Source organism: Pieris brassicae, chromosome 4 (assembly GCF_905147105.1).
Source record: "Pieris brassicae chromosome 4, ilPieBrab1.1, whole genome shotgun sequence".
Taxonomy (NCBI): Eukaryota; Metazoa; Arthropoda; class Insecta; order Lepidoptera; family Pieridae; genus Pieris; species Pieris brassicae.
Genome location: NC_059668.1, coordinates 5,284,470 through 5,305,826, shown reverse-complemented (window position 1 = coordinate 5,305,826; position 21,357 = coordinate 5,284,470). Strand labels below are relative to the sequence as shown.

Sequence of the window (21,357 nt, the reverse complement as noted above, 5' to 3'; positions counted from 1 at the left end):
AAAAAAATATTTTCTTTTGGTTTCTTATTAAATCGCGTAAAACAATAGTATTTCGTACCTTGAGTCCAGAAGAAGAATATATTTACCATCATATATTGTGATACAAGTGGTAGATGGATTTGCATGTATGAGTTGAACACAAAATGTCAGTTGTTGGGATCTCCCTTTATGCAAAGCTTGTGATGGGATAACCCCAATCCAGTTTGATTATGAACAAAATTTTAAAGGAAAGTTACAGTAAATTACTTTAACATTTTAAAAGCTCTTAGATAGACAAATTTAGATAAGTTATTGTTTCTTTGTGTCATTACCCAAATGTACATGTACCATTGTACATGTACCATTGTACATAGAAACCTTTTGGGTGAAAGCCTCCACCGGAATTTGAATAGCTATTGGTAGGTAAATAGCAGATAAAATAGAACATGTCATTTTATTTTAAGACCCTCATCGGTTGGTTTAGGTGTGTTGCCTTTTATAGCTTATAAACTGCAGAAACTAGTAATATAAATAAATTACTGTATAATTAAATGACTTTCTAGAAGTCTGGCGCCTATTAATTAGCGTAGTGATTTCGAGAGATTATTCGTTTCACTGATACCTGTAATATAGCTGGAGTGACAAGTATAAGTAGTAATTATGGCTCTGGAATTAAATAACTTCTATATTAATAATATTTGTCCAGTAATTTAGCCATGATTAAGTATTTTTCCATTAAACATTTCTATGTCTATTAAACAAATAAAAAATGATCAATTTAGGACATATGACATTGTATAAAACAGGTTTAACAACAAATATAAACAATTGATAAATTTATTTCAGTTTTGTTGTCTTTGAGAAATCTTAAATTGGAATGTTTTATAATATTTAACCTTACATAGTAGTAAGTAGTAGGTGCATAATGTATTACAAAATTGACCTTTCGATGCAATAAATACTAGTTAGAATTTGAATAAAACATTAATGACCGATTCTTATTATTAACCCAAAATTAAAATGTTCAATTTATTTTGAGAAATGCTGCTAATTCTGTATAAACTATTATCGTTGTTAGGCGTATTTGTTTACAATATATTCTATTACCTCGAGACATTATATCAGCCATGTTCTAATCATTATTCATTGATACTACACCGAAATTGTCTAGTTTCGATTCGTAAACAAAAACAAGTCTACTACAAGGAAATCTCGCGTCCTAGCGTACGCACGGCGCAGGCCGCGAGTAGCGCATGTAAACAAAACTGAGGAGCAGTCGTTGTATGAATAACGCGATCCGCACTCCCGCTCGCCATTCTGTCGCGAAACTCCGGCAACGACGGTTGTTGCCATGATTGATTACGCGCGCCCCTACGATCAAAACATGTGCGAGTATTATATGCCCCCTTCACCGGCGCCCGCGCGCCTAGATGACTTTCAAGTCTTCAAAAAAGGAACCTGTACCTACGGGAACTATTACAACACTTACGACGTCCTCGCCGAACCTGAGGTCGATACTGCGACTAACGTCTACCATAACCTCGTCAACCTCAGAGATTCATATCGCCCAGAAGATTGGAGATACAAAAGCGTCTTCGACTGGACAGCAGACGACACCGTGTCTTGGATCTTTGATTGCGTGATTGCTAGTGGTTTTAGTGAATACGATGTCCCGTTCTATAACCTCAGAATTCCCGGAATCGAAATCAGGAGTATGGGAAGGGAAGATATTCTTAGCAGAATGTTGCATTCCAGCATAGATCCAAACCTCTCGAGCAGAATAGCTGATGTTGTATATGAAAAGCTGCAAAGTCGTCTGAATGATGAAATTTTACGGCAGTCTACGGTGTTTAAATACGCTGACCCGTATCAAAGTCAGGAACAGACAATGTTAGATTTGGATTATCACAAAAATAAACTGTATTCAGATTACAAACCTAATGATAGCAGTTTATTACAACCGGCGGATTCTAGCGACGATGCGGAAGATTTGTTTGGTTCTTCAGCCGCCGCCTCGCCCGAAGGTGCATATGGTAGTGATGGCAGTAAATCAGGTGATGAAGATGAGAGGCGGGCGAAATTAGTAAAGCGGCCTCCCGGTAGGCCAAAAGGTAGCGGCAAAAAGGGCGTGAAGAGACCAAGAAGCGTTTCCGTCCCGGAGTTCCTCAGAAATTTGTTGTTCGATGAGAGATACTGCCCGTCTATTATAAAGTGGGAGGATTACTCGCAAGGAAAGTTCAGGTAAGTCGTATCATTATTTTACTGTAACGTTTTTGTTATTTTTTATCGTTATATTTTCTTTGTTTCATTAATGTGCTTCTAATATCTTGTCTAATATCTTAAAACAATTGGTAATTATTGTAAACTATTAAGCTAAGTATCCATTGTCTCCTAACGCACGTGGTTTAGCATACCCTATTGCTAATTTGAGTCAAACAATGCAATTATTACTGTGTCATATTGGTATAGTCTCAGCGTTATTTTAGAATTGTCTTATCAAAGAGTAAACATAAACATTGTTATAGGTATTAGGTAAACATATTTAATTGCTTTAAATGATGATGAGTTATGAGAAACCACAAGTTATACGAGATAATTAATATATAGGTTATTCAAGAATGCGCGTGCTATTGAAAATTCCTACATATAATGGAATATTTATATTATTACTATAGATAAAAAATATAATCCTGTGTAATTCTGGTACGATTGTCTTTTGTTTTTACAGACTTGTTACTAAAGAACGTGGAGTTCCATTAGTTATTCGGTAATAAAATGTGCATAAATGCCATCACTTAATGAACCGATTATACCAAACGTATACACCATAACAACGTCCATTAAACCATCATACATAAAATATGTATTTCTAAAGCTTTTTTAGCGAGATGCTTTGAAGCTTAATTATAAAAAGTCTAATATTATTTCGATGTAGTTTTTTGCACGATTACAATTCCCATACCCACGTTTTTAATAAACTTAACCTTGTCCTGCGAAACTCGTATACATATTTTAGATATTCACATAATAGAGGCTAAAATTGCTGGTCAAGCTTTAATAACAATTATTATATGATTTTTGGGATTAACAATTTTGACCTTTAGCTGGGACCACCTTTTTTAATGTAAGTGAATACGTTTCGGGCAAACTCAAAATACATAAATATTTAAGATGAACCTTTTATTGCTGAATACGCAAAAATATTTATATTTACCCTTACTTATTTTTCATACTTTGTATAAATCTTCAGCTGTTTTATTTTTGTTCTAATTGCGAGTCGTTATTTACGATAGACACTAAATTAAAGCGATGACAACAGGTTATAAAAATATTATATATATATATATATTGAATACATAAGACACGCCCCAAATCGGATGGGTTCGTTTATGTACCAAACTATTCAAATGGAATTAGAAATAAATTAGAGTGAAGTTTTTTATTCTATACACACTAGACGTGCAAAAACCGGTTCATATAAATTATTCTGAGAATTTTATCATGCATTTTAATTATTACCTTAATTTAGTCATCTATGGCTAATAAAATGATAAATAGAATATGAAAGTGTGTTATGTCGTGTAATTACAGAATATTATTATCCATAGCCGCCTCTTCTCAATAAATGGTGTGAGGCAGTCAATGCTTTAATAGGCATGCCTATAAAAATCCTGTCGGAACTTAGCCTGAAACCTAAATAGAAACGGTGTTCTATTGAAGCAGAAAGACAACGAGAAATAGCTTGGTGTACATCTCAATGTCAAGGACCTCGTCAAGTGAAAATCATCTTCAAAATGTTTCTAGATGCTTTCCAACAGTTGAAATAACAATATATAAATTCTTAGTAAAATCATTTATTATATGTGATAGAAGTATGGTGTAGCGCTATAACTAGTCAACTTAAACAACTTCAGATTCTACAAAATAGATCTATTAAAATCTTTTTTATGCTACTCAACTCCCACTAACAAACTATAGTTTGACACGCAATTAATAAACATTAAGTAGCTGTATAACACAAAGCATTTTAGATAAAAATATTACATAATCAAATACACATCCGGAGCATGAAATTGAAGTTTAATCCCACACGTAACCGGCATATCACTAATAATATATAGTACATCTACCTAAAATCAGACCCGAATACCAAAAATATAACCTTTTTCGGGGCGAGTCTTTACAACCTTCTGCTGAGTTAGCCTCCTGAGATACGGGAAATTGTAGCAGTGGACCAGTTTCGAATCGGCCTGCGAAGTTTTTTGGTAGATGGACTCTAACGCAGTAACTGCGTACGGCGCGTCGTACCGTCGCGACGATGGTGTGATATATTTTGCGTTTTTTGTTTTTCATGAGAATAAATTTATTTAAACCTTGCTACGCATGTAATACTTAAAATTTATATTTATTTCCAGCACACAAATATTTTCACAAGTATTTACAATCAGTATTTACAAAACAATGTAGGTTACATTGTATTAACAATAATAAAAAAATGATAAATAGTAAATTTAAAAAAAAATTAAAAAGTCATGCGACGCTTATTCGTTGAACCAGGAAACCACCAGCTCTGGGATCACCGGTTCTATCCTCCAAGCGTCAACTTAAATTATACAAGTATAATTTCAAAAAATCACCACGACGAAACAGTTTTATGATTTATTTTAGATTTAGGTAGATCTTAGCAGTCCCCGTTTGTAATTGTTGATCACCTATCAATCAATAACGTCGTAGATTTTGGTATACGATGTATACGTTTCCTAACGATGTTTTCATTCTCTGCGTGAGCAAATGTTAGTTGCGCATATAGAAATCCATTGGCGAACCACCGAAGTTCGAATCTCGAAACGTGGCTTGTTAACATTATATGATATTTTTTTAAATGATAATAAGTTTATTAACTCAATTTAATGATTAAATGATAATATCTTAAAATTGTAATACCTATGGTATTTTTTAAAATTTTATATTCAATTGAAGGTAGGTAATTAATTTTTTAAATGGAAGGTACATTTATATTGTAATGTAAATACTGTCCCAATATTTAGACCATAAGTTTTGACAACAATTATCAATATTTTAACTTATTATTATTATTATGACATTTGTATACCTATTATATGGCTGATTGTGCGGATTTTTATATAATTAACAAATCTGTATGAACCACTTATTTATTATTTATTAATGAATGCAGGAACAATGTGTAGCAACGTTAGTGGTTAGGTTTTATTAGATGCTTACAGTTAGTCGCTAATATTGTGTGTATGACTAGTCGCGAGACAAGGAGAGAGTAAAGTCCTAGGATTAACTTTTGTATTTACAAATAGCAAAAGAAATGTCAAATTAGAAATTAAACAATCTGAATAGAGCGGTGAAATCATTTTCCCGGACTAGTATCGCTCAACTAGGCCACCCCGTGTTAGTATAGATTTTTTTTCTCGTTGCCACGCAGCCTCAAGGACGATTTCCACTTCCGGCGCGGTTCTATACACGTGGGGTCTCAGATATATACCTCTTAGTTACACGTGTTAATCATTTGCGTGGCATTTTTATTCATCTACAATTTTGTATTACTTATGTTGTTCATTAATGCACATAAAACCATTCACAAGGTCATTTACAGATTACTTAATGTCGATAAACTCTTATTATTGTTTCATTGGGATATATTTCTAAAGAATAGTTTTACATGTTTTATATATAGCGAGTAAAAGAAGGAAATAAATGTTATATTTCCATAATAACAATTATTCGTTAAAGGAAAATGTGAGAAGCACGAGCAGTAGAAAACGACTGCCATGAAAGGCAAATAAATATAGAATAATAGGATGTATTCAAATTAAATTGTCCTCATGGCCCTTTGGTTACGGTATTTAATATCAAGGACCACTGGAATAATTTGTCCTATAATCAGCTTATCTTATTTTAATGTAATACAAGCTATAATTATTTACTTACGTTTACTTACCAGTTAAAAAATATAAGGCAAAAATATCTTGTTGTGAATTTTTACTTTCCTAAATAAAAATTGTACTGTACTGTAATGTACATTCGTATCTATATAGAATGATGAATGAAAAATGTTGTTCGAGATAAAAAGTTTATTTTCCTTAAGAAGCGTGCATTCATTGTTTTAGTTACAAGAATGTATAATTTGAATTAAATTATCGTTTATTTTATACGTGACTTTTCAGTGTAGAACAGTATGTTAATGAACTAGCCGAGTTTCCTATTTTTTGGTCCTATCTAGGTTTTCCATACCCATTTAAATTTCTTTGCGTAAAACTTAAAAACTCAATAATGATTCCTGTATATAACTGAAACTTATATAAATTGTATTAAGATGAATATTGTTAATTTTACTAAGATCCACTTCAATATAACAAAAGTATGGATAAAAATAAAATTAGGGAGCCGTTGCCATGGAAACCCCGGGCAGCATCCAGTCACGTGTCGCCGCTTCCGCTTTTCGCGTTTTTCTTTCGCATTTTTCTCCCCCGGGGGGCGGTAGGGGGTGAGGCACCCCGACAGCTCGTGTACGCGAGCCTTAATTGCGTCTGTGAGAGTGTGGTCCAGAGAAATTAGATAAAGACTAATTTGTTCATAGAGACTTTTTAAATACTGTACTCAATGTAAATCGTCAAAATGGTGGATCACGTGAGTAAATATTCCTATTGCTACAAGTTTTAAACAAATTGAATAAATAATTTTGCTGTGTACAAATATTTTACTTCGATCTATTTAATAATGACTATTGGAAATAAGCAAATCAAAAGTGTCATAGAATTAACTGATATAATCCTATTGATAATTTAATCAATATTTATTTATATCGATAAATGATTAGACAAAATATTTTCTGTTATTAATACTTAGATTAAAAGATACCATAAATAAAACTTATTCATATCGATTAAAAGACCGAAAATACATTTGCAGTACAGTTACTCATCTGTCTCTTTTCATGACAGGGTAAACGCAATTTGACAGAAAGAGATTTACTTTGTAAGAGTGCCATAATATTTTATGAATTGACGCTTAGACTATTCTATAAGCTACACTTTTGTGTTATTTGCATCGATAATTTGAAGCGAATTCGCGGTTTGATACCTCTGTTTTTCTTCTATTTGTTTAATATTCCTGTTGAAGCGTTATATTATAATATTAATAATTTTGTCCTTGTTTACGTGACCGAATAATACCAATTAGTCTCATTATCCATGACGTAAACTATAAAGGAATTTATAGTTATAAAACCACAATGTTAATAATAATTTTGACGTCCAATATTTAAAAGTTAAATGTTATTTAACCGTTAAAAAAAAGCACCACATATTAATAAAAATAATAATTGATCATTAGTTTAATTGTTACTATATATATTTTTTGCATGGTGATGTCGGCGAAAATGCGTTTTTGAAATTTTTTTAAAAATTTTACACCTTAAACTGAGTAAATTCATAGAATACGTAGAATTACTTTGATCGTGAGTTATTAAAATAAATAATTAAATTATATTCGTCTCTAGTCAAACCTACTCTATAAAGGAGCTTGCACCAAAGTCCCTGTAACATTTCTTTTTCGTGAAAATCTATTTATAACTAGGGCAGCCTTGTGCCGCTCGTGTCATTCAATTTTGTGCCATACCCCCATAGATATACAGTCCTTAATCATTCGAAGTTAATGGATGCGTAAATATACATTTTGTATATATGTGTAGCAAATTTTTTTTCTCATAGTGGCTCTATTATATTGATTAGTAGAACCCCCTTCCGGGTAGAGGCTTGCTTGAATCGCCTTGGCGTTTTCTTTGTTTTTATACGAGAACATTTTAAGAATCTATACGTTTGTAATACTTGTAGTATACCAATCGTATTTCGAATTATAGGGCTGGATATATTGTGTACAGATAAATTTGATAGACATTTTGTTGCTTTCTTTATACTAGTAACAATATTATTGAAAGTATACAACTGTCTAAGTATGCTTATTATTTAATAACTTCGTAGTCATAGTTCGTTATTATTTTAGCAATTTAAGCAGGTTGTGAATGCGTTTTTCTAATAATCTCAGTAAGTTTTACATTCATTCATTTTCTCAATACTGTACTATTATACAATTTATCAGCATGTCATTTCGTTATCATAATATTTGATAAAAAGGTCACACTGAAATGTCAAATCTTATGCATACTAAATAACGTAAGTTTAATCAGCTTTTCATTTCTACTTAATTTATTTCACATGTGGAGAGTAATATTACAAAAAATAATATTGCAAAAAATATTATTCAATTTTATTTTACATAAAGCTTTTATACCACTCCAGTGGTACCGCCACTTCCAGTATTATGTCTGAATGGTCAATCATATCAAAGTGAATTTTCAATGTTAGGTCAAAGGCGTATGTATATAAAAGGTGTTAGTTGCGTATCAGCTAATTCCATGATTTTTATATATAATATTTTAGTAATCTTTTTACGCGAACGTAAATTAATATTAATTTAGCAGGTTTAACAAGAAAGATTTATGTTTCTGATAATTTTTTTGCGAGTCGGATCAATTGTGTTGAATAGAAATGTTTAATGTAAATTTTAGAAAGTGTTGCAAACTTTAGTAACGGTGAGCGAAGATTCTTACTGTTGTGCTACATAAACTAAAAATGTATTATTATAAAAATATATAGTTAAATTTTAGTTAGTTTTAATTATTATGCTCTTATGCCTAAGAACTTGATGATTTCAATAAACGCATGTAAATAATAATAAACGTAAATAAAAAAATATACACAAGAAATAAATTCGAATGTTTCATACTAGAAAAAAACACGACACGTGTATGTGACGTAGTAGACCGAATGAGACTTAAAAATTTAGAGTTGGTATTATAAAGCCGGTTTTGGCATGAACTCATAACGCGGCGGACATCGATACCTGTTATTTTTTCGCAGTTTGGACCTAATTATTAAAAAAAGCAGAAGTCGTTAATTTAGACCTTAGACATGTTATTTATTAAATATATAATTCATTATTTAATTACAATACAAAACTAGTAAAATGATAACACTTAAACGATAGGGTAACGCCTTATCGCCTCAAGAGAAATCTTCCAGGCTAATATAAAAAAATAAATTAGTCAAGTATAAATACTCACGCAAATACTTCAAATAAATGTTTTTTTTGTATCCAACAATACTTTAATTGTATAGCGTATTATAGTTTCTCGTATAATAATTATATTTTTTTGTTTCATCTATATGTTAAATTAATTGCTACATCTCGTGTGTCATATCAGTTTATAATCTATGATACAAACTATCAATCATACCATGATTTAGCAATCTGCGAGACAAGTCATAAAAATATTTAATAAGATAATTTGAATATTTTTATGTTACATGCCAAAAGATTTTCTACATAAAATATTTTTTTGCCGGTAATAAATATTTCTTTATTCTAATAGATTACGATGGCTGTATTTCGTACATTAGGAGATCAATAGCTCTGTGGCAATGACAAGAAGAAAATTAAGCAACAGACAAACAAAACTCGATCATTTTAACGAGAAATAAGCCCAAGTCAGCTTTAAGTTGCATGCAATGTTCAACATGAAACAATTAAAGTGATAGTAACATTGAAAAAAATTAATTCAACATCGCATATCACCTGCTTTCTTCTGACTTTTCGTTGCGTAAATTTCGCGAACGTTATATCCCAATGAACGACTGATAAACTGGATCTATATATGTAAACATGTCACATCCTACACTAACGATTTATATCAATAAAGTTTGTCAATAAAATATAGTAATAGTCATCCCTTTTTCTTTAATATCATATTTCTAAACACTTAATAAGTTTATACTTGAATTACCTAGGAATTATGATTGTATTGTGTTGATTGTATAGCTGAGATAAGACAGAATAAGTGGCGAAATTATTCAGACCATACCGCTTCAAAGAACTGACAATAGAGTGATAAAACAATTTGCAACGCGGGATTTCCCTCGGCCGATTCGCACACATGTACAATTTCCCACACACATTCGCATATAAACGAGGCAATGACGCGCGATGTTTGTAGAAATCGGACCAATTGGAATGACTAACAGAATTATATAATTTTTTTAAATGGCGACATTGTCGCATTTGGTTTTCAAATTAGTATAATAACTGTCCAAAATGTAATTTTATTCATATTTTCTAATAAAATGTAACTTATTTAAAGCTGAATTTATTACATTTAACGACGTTTCGAATGCTTTAAAGCGGTCCAAAGATCCTTGTAATGTACCACGAATATATTGTGATTATATAGGTTAACATTTTCACGTAAGTACATGAACCATAGACATAGACGTAAATAATTCTTGAAGGAAATTTGTTTCCACAGATTATAAAAAAGAGTTTAATAATTTTTTTATACCATTTTTAACAGATGAATACTAATTTAATAAAAGTGGGAAATATGTAACTGATTTTAAAAAAAATGTTCTACTTAAAATATTATACAAATTTCTATTTGGTATTAATTTGAATATTTGTATTGCCTTGCTTAAATGTAAAGTGTTAATTTACTGAACTAACAATGGCCAAAAATAGCAAGTTGTTCGACACACGCGGCGCGCAGAATCACCGACGCTGGCGCATTGTAAAGTTGAGATAATGAAAATTATATGTTGAAAACCGGTCTATGGCGTTCATTTATGAGTCTGTAAGGTGCAATTTAGAATTGAACTTAACTCTAGAAATATCAGATAAGCCAAATGTATTCCTAAGTCGCTTGAAGCGCTTGAACACCACGTATCCATATACTATTCACTACTCTTAATTACCTTAGCAGCTGACCTATCGCTTTATCATATAACGAGTCGCGACCTTTAGAATAAAAATAGCGTTGCAATTACGCGAATCGTTTTAGTTACCAGTCATACTGTGCGAGCGGGACGGTATGAGGAAAACGTGAAAAAAACGTAGCGTGATTTATTCGCGCGCAATCGATCAGATATTGACATTCGATTACTTGACACAATCAGATTATTCTCTATGTTTGACACGGCCTGCCACGTTAAGAGCATAAACTAATTCTAGACTAATTATTGACTGACTTTAAATATTTCTACAAAAGATCCCGGATCCTCAAGATTTTTCGTAAAATACCTTAGAAAATATTTTTTTAGTTAATTTAATTAATATGCGTGTAATATTAACTAACATTAACAAATGAAGACAATTTGTTACATGAATTAAATTGATGAAATATTAAACATTATCAATCCAAATGGCTCAGATTACTTATCAATAACTAGAAGATACGTAGCTGATAAAGATGAATTAAATCCTTAGTGGAACTAAATGTCATTTTAAATTAACGTCCACGATTTAGAGTAGCGGCAAAGTATAAGAAAACAGCATAATATCAACAAAACGACCGATCCATACTAAAGTTGGTTTCGCCGGGTTTTAAAACATACAAAAATACCAGTGGCGCTACAACCTTTCAGGTCTTGGTCTGAGATTTCTGTATCTGTTTTGTTCATGGACATACGCCGTTGACCTGTTCGAAGACATGCTGGTTTCGTCACGATGCTTTGTTCCGTGACAAGTGCTATACAGAGACAGAAAGTTCATTGGTCCATAGCCGGGGTGCGGACTTACGACCTCATTAACACAAATACTGCTCCTAAACTGAACAGTAACCAAAATGTATTAAAAAAGTTCGCTATTAAACAATCGTCGAACACGTCTCTTAATCTATAATAATGAATCGTGCATAAATAACATAAATCAGTCTCTTAGAGCTATATAATTAATTTGGTGACCCTGAGTGCGAACTTATCATAGTATTAAACCAGAATACGGGGATCCACTATGAACCCTAACAATATTAAGATCACAATTTGCATATTTAAAATAACCGGTACTCCCCCGCAGGTATGTTACTCATATATGTTAATAAGTTGGTATGCAAGACCTGTTTCTGACTTCGCAAAGCACTTGGTTTAAATAATAAAACCATATTAATTTCGAGGACAAGTCAAAATTATACACATTTGGAGATGATTTATGTAACTTTTACTTATTATGATAGTATAAATTGTACTGGAAAATATTTTTTATTATCTTTTAACTATGATTATAAATTATGTAATTTAAGGACGTTTATATCAGTTTTAATGTAGTGAAAAAGCAAATATACATAAATTTACTTATTTCGTACTTTATAAGGACTGCGCACACCTCTAATGGTTTGTATACTGAATTCTCGGGAAATCAATTTAGTGTAATTATAAAAGGCAAAAAGTCGAATTTCATATATAAATGTAGCGACATAATGGTTAATGAATTCAGCAGAAAAGAAATTACTTAGCCAAGACCAAGAGAGTAACGTATCATGGATAATAAATTCTTACATAAGATGAAAGATAACGTTTGTCTTTGACATTATGCGGTTAGAATCGGCTGATAGGACCCGACTAGCGAATATTACGAAACGGTTCAATCTAAAAGATTTAGCGATCGCTAAATTAGTAAAGTAAGGCATTACAGATTCGTAAAAGGCCGAGGAAAGTTGACAGGAAACCAAGAATGTTTAATGAACATTTGCCTCTTATAACTTGATTTAATAAATCATGCGGACGACAGGACTGGGGATACTCTATATACTGGCCGGGCACGTATTTATCGGGCTGTTGTCGATGAGTACCGGAACAAAGCTGTGTCTGAAGTCGAAACTACTACTACTACTACTACTGGGGTAGTCTAAACCTAGTCCAATTTAACCCCAAGAAGACAGAAGTTCCACTAAACGTTTTCCACTAAAACACATCTGTGGCTACTGCTCTTTTCGAAGATATAGCTTACACCTACAGCCAGCATCAGAATACTTTGCGTTGATATATTGAACGACGTTCAGATTCAGTCATTTGGAGGGATAGGCTAAATTAGCCTCCAAAACGCTTGGTGTGCTCAGCAAGACAAGGCGGTACTTCACCACCGCTTGCAACTGTATAAAGCGCAAATTCGGCCCCACATGGAGTACTGTTCTCAACTCTGGGCGGGGGCTCCCCAGTACCAGTTCGAACGAAGAGCGGTTCGTATCGTCGTCGATCCGATCGATCCGATCCCATCCAATCCGAGCGGCTGCATCTTCTACCGCATTTACTGAGTGTTCAGAGGAGTTGTTCGAATTAATACCTGAAGCTGAGTTTCATCATCGGACGTCGAGGCAGAATGCGAAATTCCACCTGTATCATCTCAAGGTCTGCCGTTCCTCAACTGAGCGATTTAGGAGGCAGTTTTTGCCGCGCAATATGTGGAACCAGCTGCCCGCTAAAGTATTTCTGAACCAATTCGACTTAGGGTCCCTGAAGAAAAGAGCGTACCAATTCTTAAAAGGCCGGCAACGCACTCGCGAGCCCTCAGGCATTGAGTGTCCATGGGCGGCGGGTATCACTTAACATAATTTGAGCCTCCTGCCCGTTTGCCCCCTGTTATATAAAAAAAATGTATAATATTTTAAATATACATATACATATATAAATTCAGCGATTTATACCGACACTTCTTCAATGGACTATGAGAAATAAAATGCTGCTGTCCATCAAAAAAACAATAATTGAGAGTTTGGAAGCTATCCCAATAAGTCTTATTACTTTTATTTTTACACTATAAACATCCGAAAAAAGGACCGTACCACATTACGTAATATTAAATTATGAAGCAAGAAACTTGTCCATTTAGGGAGCTGTGTAGGACGGTAAAACAAATACAATGTCAAAATAAAACTCTTTGCATATAACCTCAAATATATCTCATTGACGTAAAGGTGACTAAGAATTTTGCGAAATAAATTTGTGTCGTTAACCTTCAGGCCAAGAATTGTCAACTACATTGTAGTAATGTCACTTAAAGAAGTCAATAATTTGTATTTTCATTACGCATCAGCTACGATCCCTTGACCGAGAAAATGAATCGGAAAGATTTGAACACAGTTTTACTTGACAAATATCCTACTTGAATATTAAACCGTTAATGCCAATATGCTTTCCTTGAGACCCTTATCAAAATCGTGGGTTAAATTTTACTTTACGCACAATTCTCAGGTACTCGCTAGTTATATGGAGGGGTACGGATTGCGAATTAAGTATGTTTGAAAGAAGGTTCTTCTTTGAGAAAACCTTTCTTCAAAAATATATTTGTAAGAAGCCTTGGGCCCCGAAAGAGTTTACACGGCCCAGTGAGTGAGAAAACAATAGATGCAAGTAGAAATGTTGCGTTCAACGTCGTGTCCTCTGTCAGCGCTTATTGGAGTAGTTTTAGTAATGGCTATTGACCAATAGCAATCGAACGAAAGGCGCCATTGTTTCGGCTATCGTTCTACATGCTTCCCTGGACCTGTTTTATTAACGACAAAACCATTCCGAGTTAAAATGATATGAGAAATCGTATACGAAAAAAACCCTAAAAATTGCAAAACATGTTTATACCAATGTTGTCACGTAAGCACAGGACGGGAATACAAATGAGCGAGTGTATTCATACGTGTGAAGAGCAATAAGGTATGTATTATGTACATTACCGATTCATGGGGCGACAAAGCAAACCGTATACAACTTAGTATTATACAGTAAACCGTTTTTAAAATAGAAAGGCGGTCTGAAAAACCCAGTAAAACCCTAAAAAACCCAATCATTTGTGTTTACGATAAAGAGCGATATCATAAGGTCACTCACGCTTGGCTGAGGTGAGACTTTGCCCTACACGTATTGTCCTAGGCCGACACCCCGGTAGATAAGGGCTAAAATATTTCCCTGTATTTTTAAAAGCTTATGCTAAAAATTTATATTATCTGTGAATATTCTTAAGACTGTGTATGTGTGTGTGTTTAATGTTGTCCATGCCGGCTAATATCTATTGACACTGATGAAATACGATAATTTTCTTTAATTTGGCAATAGCAATTTAATATTTGGTTCCATAGTCGAACACAAGTAAACCACTAAGTCTAGTGATCTATGTCCGAGCATACTCACGTGCAGCAGTTTAAAGGTAATCCGCTACAAGTAAATAATTCAATACGAAGAATAGTTAGCCAAGGTTACAGCTTAAACATCGAGATATCATAAAAGAAAATTCTTTGCTTATGAAGATTTTATTACGTTTTCAAGTTCAAGCATAAATTAAACTCAAAGACGTTATTTGCATGCAACTATTTATGGTAAAATATAATGCAGAATAAAGAGGAATGGAAAGAATTCTCAGTGTAATTCTGAGACATCGAAAAAGGGCAGAAGAAATAAGATCAACGACCAAACTAGGGGACATTCTAAAGAAAATAAGGCAATTGAAATGGCGCTGGACCGGGGACATAACGAGAGATAGCAGGTTGAAATGGACAAAAATTTAATGGCAACCACGCGATGGAAAAAGGAAAAGAGGAAAACAGAGCAAGAGATGGGCAGACGATATAAATAGGATGCACAACTTGGACAAGAAGGGCTAACATCAGAAAATAATGGAAGGAACTGGAAGAGGCCTATGTGTAACAGGACACGCTGATTACCAAAAATGGGTCATATGATCTATTAGATTAATTAAAGTTATGTAACTTAAATAAGTGTAACTATACTGGGTCTCAGCAATAAAGGCTAAATAATAATAATTTATGGTAACATATTTCTATACTACGACTATTTATTGTCAGAATACTAGTGCAACTATTTAGGATTGTATAATAAACAGGTAGACGCTAATGGCACCGTTTATGAGCATATGGCAATTGAGTCCATAAACCATCCAACTCAGGTTTAAAGTTCAACTGTAGGTAAGGCCAATACGAAACAAACAGGACTTCCAGAATACTTCCACCTTCTTTAATACAATGATCTGCCATAGAACATATTACATTAACTGTGTTAATAGTGTATCTGCAAAAAAGCTTTACTTACAGAAATATATTTGGATCTGAATGAAGAGTCTGTTTGTATGATTGACCGTGTCGATCTTAGGAACTACTGGTTCGAATTGAAAAAAAATATATTTTGTTGGATAGTCTATTTATCGGTAGACTATCCAATAAATACACACACGATACTTTTATTATTACAGTATATTAAGATAGTAAGGACTGTCACATAATTGTGACTCATACAAATTTGGATGCTGACCGCGCTCGTGCGAGGTCGGGGTCCGGCCTTGCAATGTATCGTACCATCAGCTGGGCCAAGGAACGAAACGTGACCGGCATCCTGTTGTAGACTGTCCATGTGGCAGATATCCAAACCGTTAAACCAAGATTTGGGTTAAAAAGATTCCAACTCTTAACATATCTTTCACCTTTTTACTTTATTCTCAAACGCCACAAAAGTTTGGTTGACGGATTCTTGAGAGGTACTCGATTGAATCGTATTTGTTGTGACAATATACAACAAAACAAATACGAACCAAAAATATAATTTAAAATTACTCATCGACACTAACACCGGCTTACCAAGAAATCTAGATTAAATACACTCATTGAATAGTAAATAAGCTAAAGTGTCAATAGCGATGACAGTAATAATAATCCGTATATGTCCATGACGACTAACAATAGACTATAGAGTCTCAAACTAACACAGAACTAATTAAGATACCTTTATAACAATCTAATTCGACTTAATTACGCGGCTCGGAAGCGATTGAAAATTAAAACTTAAATAATATGATATCGTGTTTAAAATGATTTAGAATAAAGCAATAGATAATATTGCTTAATAATTTCGATTACCATTGATTAAAAATTTAGTATTTCCATAAAAACAAGTACCAACAGTCAACAATTTCTAACCTCATTAATGTAATTATAAAGCAAACAAGAAGAATCCAATGTCAAAAGTGGCGGTGAGCAACAGATTTTATGATCCATAAACCTACCACTATACGCCTTAGACACACCTTTTCAATGTTAAATCGTTATTTTCTCATCAATAACTTCAATTGCATTAAGTGCTTCTAGCTTCGACATTTTTGATACGAGTTTATCAATGTTATCTAGTTTAGCTATAAAATTTATTGATTTTCATATTTGCCCTTGTACGGTTTATATTTGTTTTGGTTAAACCTGTTACATTAAATACATCCTTTTAAATAAATTCGATAATTTTATTGTTATTATTAAATTCTGTATCGTGATATCTTTATCGTTACATCGTATTTATTTGAGTTGAATTCATCCTTGTCTGAGGTTTTTATTTGCTCCGAGACAAGGTCAACACTTTACTGGCGCGTAAATTAAACTGATGTTCATGCTTGCGTTGAAGTGTGGATAAACAATGTTTCTCGTATAACAATAACCTATTTGCACAAAATAAATATACAATAATAGGTCAATATGATATTAAACCTTTATTACTATATTTTTTTGATATTTAATATAATCTTCACTATAAGATAAATAAATTAAACACTAAAATACATCTATAAGTTTGGTACCTCTGTCAGTGTACCTGGCAGTATATCTAAAGCACTCTGGGATCACTGGTACTGTCTACCAGGCGTTAATTTAAATCGAACTATATTTAGTTTAATGTTAAATATTATTAGAACATTCATCCATTTGCCTTCTCATTTTAAACTAAAACAGTGTTATTATCGAGTATAACAATACTATGTTGTATATGTTGTTAAACAATTAAAGTTGTCTTAGGTAATGTAGAATCTATATGTTGAGTTGCACGTTCGCGCTTCGTCACGTTGCCAGCAAAGCTGATAATGACTGCAACAAGTTGACCTTGACTCCGATCACAATTAGCTGGACATTTTGCATCATTACTCGTTTCTATACCTACACCCATTATATATCAGATACCTTATGCAGACTGAGAATCCATTTAATGAGCTGCAAATTATATGCAAGGCCGTATTGGATGCTAGTCGAACTTGACTTGCTTATGATTTTATCTTTGTAAATAGGTTACTTATTGCTATTTTAAAGCTAGCGTCTATAATATTGGTTTTATTAATTTTATGTGCGTTCTGAATTCAAAGGCTATGTAATAATTTCATTTAAATAATAGACTTACGGAAAATCCGTTTTATGTCTTTGGCTTAATAATGATATCGAAATAAAGATCGTGATATAAAAAATAATACTAGATTTCTCATAGTGTCTTTAATAGTTATTTTGCAACATGCTTCCTTCATTTTTCAATGTTGAAAGCATTATGTCTTATTGTATTCTAATTTCTGATAACCAATCAATTGTCGCGTGCGTCTCATCATTATGACCTTGCCAAGTTAAAAACCTTGAATTAAAAAGGTATCGGAAAGCAAAATTATACCAACTTTGATTATTATAATTGCTGTCTAGTTAGAATCACAGTAATTACTGATAAGAAAATAAACGGAAGAATATAATTTAAGCCTTTGCCTTTGCTAACCTAACGTTGTATTTTCTTCTTTGCAGATTCGTGAAACCAGACGAAGTCGCGAAACTTTGGGGACAGATGAAACAGAACGAGAACATGACCTTCGAGAAGTTCAGTAGGGCAATGAGATACCACTATCGTCAATCGGTTCTGGTTTCCGTCCCTACTGCACGCCTCGTCTACCAATTCGGCCACAAGGGTCCAGACTTCAGGACTGATAATCCAAATTTTATTAAAGTGAAGTCAGAATTGGATGTTCATGATATGAATTACTCAAATTCTTAGTTAGGTCGAAGTGAAATTAATATTTCGGTTAAGAAACTCATGCTCAGAGAAAGAAGAGATTGTTTTGATGTTATGTACGCTCTTGTACAATTCTTCGACAAGAAATTATTTTAAGTTCTGGATGAAGAAATGAGTAGAGATGGGTTTGGTTATGAAATAAGGATTGTTCAAGAGCTTTGTTGTTTTTAATGGAATAATGATAGACTAAAGTATTAGGATAAGAGGAGGTGATAATTAAGTATGAAGCATGTTTGAAAGGCTCATATAAGCTCAATGTAAGGTTTGGTACAGTTTCAATGGTTGTATTTCGAACAGAGATTGTTAAATGTTAGGTCCGTCAATTAAAGGTTGTAAAACCAATTGTTGAAGTCCATATTATTTTTTTAAGTGGTTAAGTGTATTTTTCTGATGATGTACACATTTTTGTCATAGCGATTTTTCAGAGCTACGGATTTTTGATAAAGAATTTTTAAGGTTTCAATAATTACCGTTGTTAATGTAATATTAAGATAAAGTAATGGACTACGGCACGTAAAGGTGTATATACTCGTTTTAAATAAAGACATTCCATTTTTATTTATAGATCTTAATTCAAAATTGTTTATATTAAGAATTTTCGTAATTTGTGTTGCCATATCGTGAATGTTGTTGAATGTACTTAAAATTTTTTAATCTTATTTTTTATATTTAAGACATGTCTCTCAGTGTTAGTTTAGGTTTTAATTTTAAATAGATAATAAGAAATGGCGCGAATGTGCAATAAAAAAATGACAAATTAAAAGATCTGTAGGCCAAAGATTATGTCGTAGTGAACAAATTGTGCTCGGTTTATGGTTTTTAATTAAGGTAGAGGCGAGAGCTAATTTCTTTGACTAAACAAAATAATTTTAAATCATTATCTGTACGTAGATTGGCAAAGTTTTTAAAGATGGTAAGTTTGCGCATGTACTTTTACTTTTACACTAATTTTTGCGCATCATCACCTCTGGCCAATGTATTTTTCAGTAACTTATATTAGATATTTCCACCACAGAATAATATTATTTTACTTTGAAGAATATTTGTACAAATTTATTTGTAGAAGATTAAATTATTTTATTAATCGATCGATCTCACCTCCGCCTTAAAGAAACCTAGAGAATAAAATGAATTTCAAGAGTTTTTTAATAGCATTTAAGTTTATGACTCTCAGGCATTTGCTGTGATTGTAGAGTAAAAATTAAAATTTATTTATGTAAATAGTTAGGTGTTTTTTCTTTACTCCAGTTTTAAACTACAATTATTTCTTATTTTCATACTAAAGCCAAACTTTTGTTCAATTTAGCTGTAACTTAGGTTTATTTAGTACTATTATTGTCACTCGAGTACAAAATTTGTGTCTTACACTATGATTTTTCTAGGATTTTACCGGACATAAAACTTCAAACCAACATCACTGTTTTTTAATACAAACATATAGCCAGTTATAACCTGTTTTTGTTAGTTCAAATTAAATATATATACGTAAAGATAACATCCAAAACGGAAATGCATGTGATGTGATTTTTATAGTCAATTATTTTAAAAGACGATTTTAGTATAACCGCCGTACTCAGAGTAAAGTTATCGAAAATTCCAGATCTATCTATACTTTCAAGTTTAATGAATCTTATTTTGTTGAATTGCATTAATAAATTTTCTTAAGGGATCGTAAGGGATGGGTAGCATCCCCCTATAAATATTCCTTTATATAAGCATTCTTTAGTCAGTCGTCTACGAAGCATACATTATAAAGTTGTATGGTGCGTTAGATATATTATTACTTATAGCATTAGAGATAAGTTAACGACTTTGAGTACGGCTCTGCACATTTCGTCTTAAGGATCGTTACACGTTTAAATTTTAATAGTAAATACGTTTTATGTATAATTCACGTAACTTTCGCCTAAGTTAATTATCTTGATATTATCTAAATTCTTCATAAATGTGAAAGTATAATACAACATTTTCAATTAAAATATGAGTTTTCAATACATTTTTAGATACGTACTAGATTGTTATAAATTATTATAAGTTTTATCTAAATTGTTTTAATGTACGCTAGAAATATTGTTGAACGTGCGATATGATATGAAAATTAAAGAAATACATGAATGTGAACAAAGTTTTTTATTTATTCATTTTTATTATCATTAACATTAACAATTATTATTATTATTATTTATTAACATTTTATATATCCTATACTCAGATATTTAATTTTAATCACATTTATACCCTCCACATTTTATAATTTAATAGAAACACTGAAGTTTACATACTTATATATATTCAATATATTATTTTAATCAAACTAAATTGTTTTAATTAAATTATCTCTTTCTTTTTTTCTGTCACAGCAAGCCACCGTGTAATGAAATGAGTCAGAGTAGTCTTTAGTTTCTTCAATAAACCCGAAGTAGGTGGGGTATTTTGACGCATATATTATGTGTTTTGGACATGACAGAGTTCCTCCGCCTGTATTGAGGATAAGGCGTCAAAACATAACACAGATATGCAAAAGTTTGCACCAGAATCATTAATATTATGAAAACTAAATCAAATAAACAATGATAAAACTGTTGTTGCATTTTGAAGGTGGTTTTATTTTATAAGTAAATTTATTGTGAAGATAAATAATATAGAGTAGTTATAGTATATAGTA

The 21,357-nt window shown here is 32.3% G+C and overlaps 1 protein-coding gene across 1 annotated transcript; it reads left to right on the top strand.

The window, feature by feature from the left end:
• Window positions 1-1,281: 1,281 nt before the first annotated feature.
• Window positions 1,282-20,772, top strand: LOC123708576 (ETS-related transcription factor Elf-3-like). Its single transcript, XM_045659352.1, has 2 exons — window positions 1,282-2,220; window positions 18,428-20,772. The coding sequence occupies exons 1-2, from the start codon at window positions 1,331-1,333 to the stop codon at window positions 18,672-18,674; spliced, it is 1,137 nt and encodes a 378-aa protein (XP_045515308.1). The 5' UTR covers window positions 1,282-1,330; the 3' UTR covers window positions 18,675-20,772.
• Window positions 20,773-21,357: the final 585 nt, after the last annotated feature.